The following is a 6,230-nucleotide window of genomic DNA, read 5'->3' as shown; positions in this document are numbered from 1 at the left end:
TCTATTTGTGGCTGTTCGTTTGAGTTGTATAGATCCCTGTAAAAGTCTTCCACTACTTTGATGATTTCATTCTTGTTATATGTTACTTCTCCGTCTGGTTTCTTAATTGCATACATTTGATTTCTCCCTGTTCCTAGTCTTCTTTTAGCTGGTACCTGAAGTCACTGCTTCATTTATTATTTGAGTATTGAATTTCCGTACATCTTCCCTCTTCTTTTTATTTATGGCCTTTGTTAGTTCAACCAATTCTATCTTGTCCCTATTTGACGATACTTTCATGTCTCTCCGTTTTTGTATAAGCTGTTTAGTTTCTACCGAGAGCTTGCTGGAGCTTCGATTGTCGTTCTTGCCGCCTACTTCAAGTGCAGCTTCTTTTATTATGTCATTGAACTGTTTATTGATTTGGTCGATGTTGAGATCTTCGTCGCGGAGTGAATATCTGTTTTGGATGTTTAGGCTAAATTCTGTTGCTCTGATCCTCAAGTTAGCCAAGTTTGGCTGTGGTTTACACATTAGTTTGTTCCTTTCCCTTCTGAGATGTATTTCTATTTCGCCTCTCACTATTCTATGATCGCTGCCTACATTTACTTTATTTATAACCTCTACATTTTTTATTATATCGCGCCTATTTGAAATTATGAAGTCAATTTCGTTTTTGACGTCAGAAGGCGACTTCCATGTCCACTTCCGTTCTAGTCTTTTTTCGAAGAATGTATTCATGATACTGAGTGATCGAGCCTCCGCAAAGTCGACTAGCATTTGTCCTGTTCCATGGTTCCCTACTGCGGTTTCGCCCTCTGTCTTTTTACCTATTTTGGCTTTAAAATCCCCCATAATTATTGTGAAATGGGTTTTTGTTCTCTCGCTGGCTAAAGGAACGTCTTCATAGAAGCTCTCTATATCTTCATCACTGTGGCTGCAGGTTGGAGCATAGACGAATAATTTTTAGTTGTACCTATTGTTTAGTTTTATTGTTACAGAAGCCACTCTTTCGCTGACACTATAGAATTCTACGATGTTCTTTTCTAAGCGTTTGTGTATTAAGAATCCTACCCCTAACTCCTGTTTGCTACCCAGAGGTTTTCCTCTCCAATAGAGCACGTGTCCCTCATTTATTAACTTCTGCTCTTCGCCTAGTCTTCTAACTTCGCAGAGTCCTACTACATCCCATTTAATGGAAGAGTTCCTCTAGTAAAGCTAGTAAGTTGGATTCAGTTCTCATGGTCCTTATATTGTATGTGCAAAGGTTCATCAATGTGGGGCGGCCTGTCTTTACCCGGATATTTTTAGCACCCCCTGCTCCGGAGCGATCCCGATCGCCGCCGTAACCAGGGGCTCCTTCGCCTCCGGGGAATGGGGGCCATGGCTGGATGCGTTTTTTCATGGAGGTGGACAGCCGATTTACCTCCCACCTACTGGCTTAGGTGTATCTTGGTGGGAGGGGAGTAATTTAGCCGGAATGCCATAGTCCCCCCAGCAGGTTTGGTCCCACCTGGTGTGGACTTAGGAGCAGCAATGCACGGCCTGCCCACAACTCCCGTGAGCTGGGCTTAATTATAAGAAGTGCATGTATGTTTGATTTTATTTTATTTATTAACTTCATTTGTGTGTATGTGCACCTGATGCAGACATATTTATTCCCGTGCATGCTCTAAGTACTACACATATGCTCATTCCCACGCATATGCATATGCAAGCATACACCTTTATTTTTGTACCTATGCTTATGGATATGGATACTTATTCCTATGTTATAAATAACTACATACATGTCCATCATAGTCTGACCTAGTCATTTGTTCACATCGCCTGTCCCTTTATGCGCTTGTTATATGTTATTGATAAGTGAGTGAGTATACATGAGTGTTCAGTTCAGTTCAGTTAGATTTGCAGTCATGCTTCGCCCGGGCCTTTTCTCTGGGGTGGCCCGGCCTGTGTTAACTATTTCTAGTTAACTCAAATGTTTTCTTTGAACTGCATGCTTACCGCGGTGGCTGGATTGCAAGCAAGCAATCCAGCTGCCATGGTGAAAGCATGTTGCACACCCTTTTTACCAGCCCGGCGGCTGTGGTGGGTGGTCCCTGTCTCAGAAATTGTGTGTGTACACAATTCTGCAAGTAATGTAACAGGGTGGCGTTAGGCTCGCCGCAGTGTTTACATGACCACTCAGACTCACTGTCAATAATTTGCCAAGCGCATTGGTAACCTTGTCTTAGTCTGAATAGTATGACTTCGGTACCTCTTTTTGTATTTGGAGGAAGGGCCAGTGGCTCATAGCCTGAAGCATCTGAGTACCACTTGGCAGCGAGCGATTTTGTGATGTTTTCTCTATGTGCTCCCCGGAGGACCGCACACGCTGCAGCTTTGGTACCTTGGCTCAGTCCCCTTCGGCTGGGTTTAACGATCATGGAGGATGGGGGCATACCCCTGCCCTTTTCGGCTAGTTTATCAGCAAGCTCGTTCCCTTGTATGCCTATGTGGCTTGGGACCCAGTTTATGATGATTCTTCTACCTTGACTAAGGATTCTTTGGGCTATGTATAGTACTGTTGTCAAGAGGTAGATGTTATCTGGGGGCATGCTATGCTGTAAACTGTCAATAGTTGCTCTTGAATCTGTATGAATGACAACGTGCCCTCCCCTCAGGGACGCGTGTGTCAATGCTTCCATGATCGCAACCGTTTCAGCCTGAAGCGTTGAGGCATTGTCAGTGACCCTAATGGATGCTGTGGTATCCTTTGTTGCAAAGCCGGCGCCTGCAGTATGGTTTATTGGATCCACGGATCCGTCCGTGTAGTAAGTTATACTACCCGGCGGAGTTATTTGTTCAATGACCCTTTGTGCTTGTGCCTTTAGGCTAGGCATGGAATATTGATCTTTTCTCATTGTGAGATTTAGAATTGAGAATTCGATCATTTCGTTTGCCCACGGCGGGGGTTCTTTGTAATCAGGGTGGGGGGAGTCCATACCCTTGGCAAGCAATGAATCTTTTAGTTGAAAGCGTATCAAAACTCTGGCTGTATGTGTGAGCCAGGAATTGTCTGCAAACAACTGATAATCTTGTTGTAGGCATCTGAGAACTTTTTGTCTTAAATAGGAGTTTGTGGGTGCCTGCAGGACCTTGGAAAGGAACTGTGCTGCCATTAGATCAATTCTAGTGTCCACGGACGGTAAATCAGCTTCCATGAGGAGGTTGATGACCTTTGTCCACTTAGGTGCACCTAGAATGATCCTGGCTGCTTCGTTTCGTATTGTTTCCAGTTTTTCTTTTAATGTTGTGCTGGAAGCAATGAGGGCGACAGATGCATAGTCAATAATAGGACGGACAGCATGTACATAGAATGATCTTAGTACTTTGTGTCCTGCTCCTATGTGTCTCCCTGTCATGACTTTCATGACTGACAGTCTTTCCTTGGTTCTGTCAAGCAGGTATTGGATCTCCTTTTTGAAAGTGAGTGTGTGTCCTATCCATATACCAAGATATAGATATTCCTTCACCCATTCCAGATCCATACCCTGTATGGTGAGTTTTTTGTTTCTGACATTGGTTCTCAGTGCCATTGCTTTGGATTTTGCTGCTGATATTTTTAGACCCGTCCTACAACACTCTTCAGACACCAGGTTCAGACAACGCTGAGCTCTAGTAAGACAGTGATTGCCAGAGGCTATGATTGCCAAGTCATCTGCATAAGAGATGATCTTGCATCCCTCTGGCAGGTGAATGTCGAGTATGAGGGTATTAAACAGGGCTGGACTTAGAACCCCTCCCTGAGGAGTTCCATTTTCAAGTGGCATGTGCTGTGAGAGGTGGCCTTGAAATCTGACATTTGCTGATCTATTTTTAAAATAGTCAGCTATCCAGGCCAAGAGTCTGCCTTTGACTCCTTTGTGGATTAGGGTCTCTTGAATGGCAAGTGGACTTGCCAACTCAAAAGCCTTCTCCAGGTCAAGGAAGACAACCATGGCGGGCGAGGTGCAGATTGTGCTTAAGAGTGTGGAAATGCTATGAGCAGTGCTCTTACCCCTTGTGAACCCGTGCAGGTGTTCATGGGGGGGACCCGTTTTCCATCGGAGCCTGTTGAGTACCATCTTCTCAGCCTGTTTTACCCAGGCAGCTGAGAAGAGAGATGGGGCGGTAATTGCCAGGCTCCTTTGGCTTTGGGATGGGAACTATTGTGGCTTGTTTCCAGCTCTGGGGCACTGTGGCTGTTTGCCAGGATTTGTTGATAACCTGCAAGAATGCAAGTTCTCCTGCAAGGCCTAGATTCGAGTGCCTTGTTTCTTATGAGAGCAAGTCTTTCTGGATTTAAGTTTTGTTGTTTTTCTCTCATCATTGGACCGCGTTAAGCTCCTTCCTCTCGTCTGACGCCGCGGACAGCCGTACTCCCACAGAAATCCTTCACCACTTCCAGCGCCTCCTCACCCGCACTGGCACGACGCTCCCACCAGACGTCATGCGCTCTCTCTTCCTCAAGCGGCAGCCTGCTGATAACCAGCAAATCCTGCTGGTGTCAGATGCCCCATTGGAGCACCTTGCCCTAAAAGCCGACGCGATGCTCGCAGCTAGGGCACCCACACCGTCAAAAGCGACAGTGTCTGCCGCTACCACCACCTCCGCTGTGACGTTGGGATCCCTTGCATCTCACGTCGCCACACTATCCAAGGCTGTGCAGAAGATATCTACACAGGAACGCTCTCGCTGTCGCACCCCTTCGCCGCCACACAGTGACCGGGACTCTCTACCGCCTAACCGCCAGCCTCGCTTCCGTGCTCCTGCACCGCCGCTCAAAGATTGGAGGGTACCGTGGAAACTGGGCGCGCCTGTCTTTCGCGGACCTCGGAGGCGTTTATTGTACATCCGAGATGCCTCCTCCTCCCTACGTTTCCTCGTTGATACAGGGGCCGAGGTCAGCCTCCTCCCGGCCTCCCACAGAGATAAACGCCTCCCCTCCTCCCGCACTCTGGAAGCTGCCAACACATCGCCCATCAACACTTATGGCGAGCGTTCGAGGACCCTCTCGCTGGAAGGCGAGCCCGCCCAACGATTCCAGTGAATCTTCCTCGTCGCCGACGTCCCTCAACCCATCATCGGCGCCGACTTCTTGGCGCACTACGGTCTAACAGTTGATCTTCAAGGTATGGCCCTGATCCACCGAACCGGGGCCCGCATGCACGCTGCTCCGGCTCTGGTAAGTACCCCCCTAATATATACAGTGCTTCCCAGGACCTGCGCCTTCAAGAACATCCTGCGGTAATTCCTGGCCTTGACCAAGCCGATCAACCGGGCCACCCAACCACGGCACGAAGTCCGGCACCACATCGTCACCCACGGTCCCCCTGCCCACTCTCGCTGCCGTCCGCTCGCCCCTGACAGATGTCGCAGTGCCAGGGCGGAGTTCGACCATATGATGCAGTTGGGGATTATACGCCCTTCCAGCAGTCAATGGGCGGCCGCTCTGCATCTGGTGAAGAAGAACGATGGTGACTGGCGCCCGTGCGGTGATTACCGTCACCTCAACACGATCACCGCCCCCGACAGATACCCCCTGCCGCACCTGCACTCCTTCTCCCACGAGCTGTCTGGCTGTACGGTTTTTTCCAGGATCGACCTCGTTCCACCAAATCCCGATCGCTGAAGAGGACATCCCCAAGACGGCTGTGATCACACCTTTCGGCCTCTTTGAATTCCTCAGGATGCCCTTCGGTCTTCGGAACGCCACCCAGACCTTCCAGCGATTCATAAACGACGTGACTCGCGGCCTTGAGGGCGTCTTCGCCTACATCGACGACATCCTCGTCGCCAGCATCTCAGAAGCAGACCACGCCCGCCATCTCCGCGCCCTTTTCGGCAGACTGCAAGACGCGGGCGTCGTTATCAACCCGGGAAAATGCCAGTTCGGTGTCGTTTCCCTCTCTTTCCTCGGCCACACCGTCACCCCCCAAGGTCACCGCTATAAGGAAGTTCCCCAGGCCAGCGACGGAGAAGCAGCTGCGGAAATTCCTGGGCATGTTTAACTTCTACAGAAGGTTCGTCCCCGGGTGTGCCCAGCTCCTCAAGCCCCTCCACGCCCTGATCACACCTAAGAGGGCCAGCAGAAACACCAGAATCGAGTGGACATCCCCGACTAACAAAGCCTTCCAAGCCTGCAAAGAAGCCCTTGCCGCTGCCACCCTGCTTAACCATCCGCTGCCCAAGGCTCCCCTCAGCATAACAGTCGACGCCTCCGACAC

General features: G+C 49.3%; 1 protein-coding gene across 1 annotated transcript in view; it reads left to right on the top strand.

Moving 5' to 3' along the window:
- The window catches only part of LOC138866398 (uncharacterized), a 22,241-nt gene extending 17,188 nt beyond the window's left edge, over positions 1 to 5,053 (top strand). Inside the window, exon 2 of the mRNA XM_070138934.1 lies at positions 4,311 to 5,053. Within this exon, the coding sequence (XP_069995035.1) occupies positions 4,311 to 5,053 (743 nt within the window). The remainder of the gene's footprint in view (positions 1 to 4,310) is intronic.
- The last annotated feature ends 1,177 nt before the right edge of the window (positions 5,054 to 6,230 follow it).

The sequence above is a fragment of the Penaeus vannamei genome, chromosome 25 (assembly GCF_042767895.1).
Source record: "Penaeus vannamei isolate JL-2024 chromosome 25, ASM4276789v1, whole genome shotgun sequence".
Taxonomy (NCBI): domain Eukaryota; kingdom Metazoa; phylum Arthropoda; class Malacostraca; order Decapoda; family Penaeidae; genus Penaeus; species Penaeus vannamei.
Note: the sequence above shows the minus strand (reverse complement) of the source record. Positions and strands in the feature narration are given on the sequence as shown.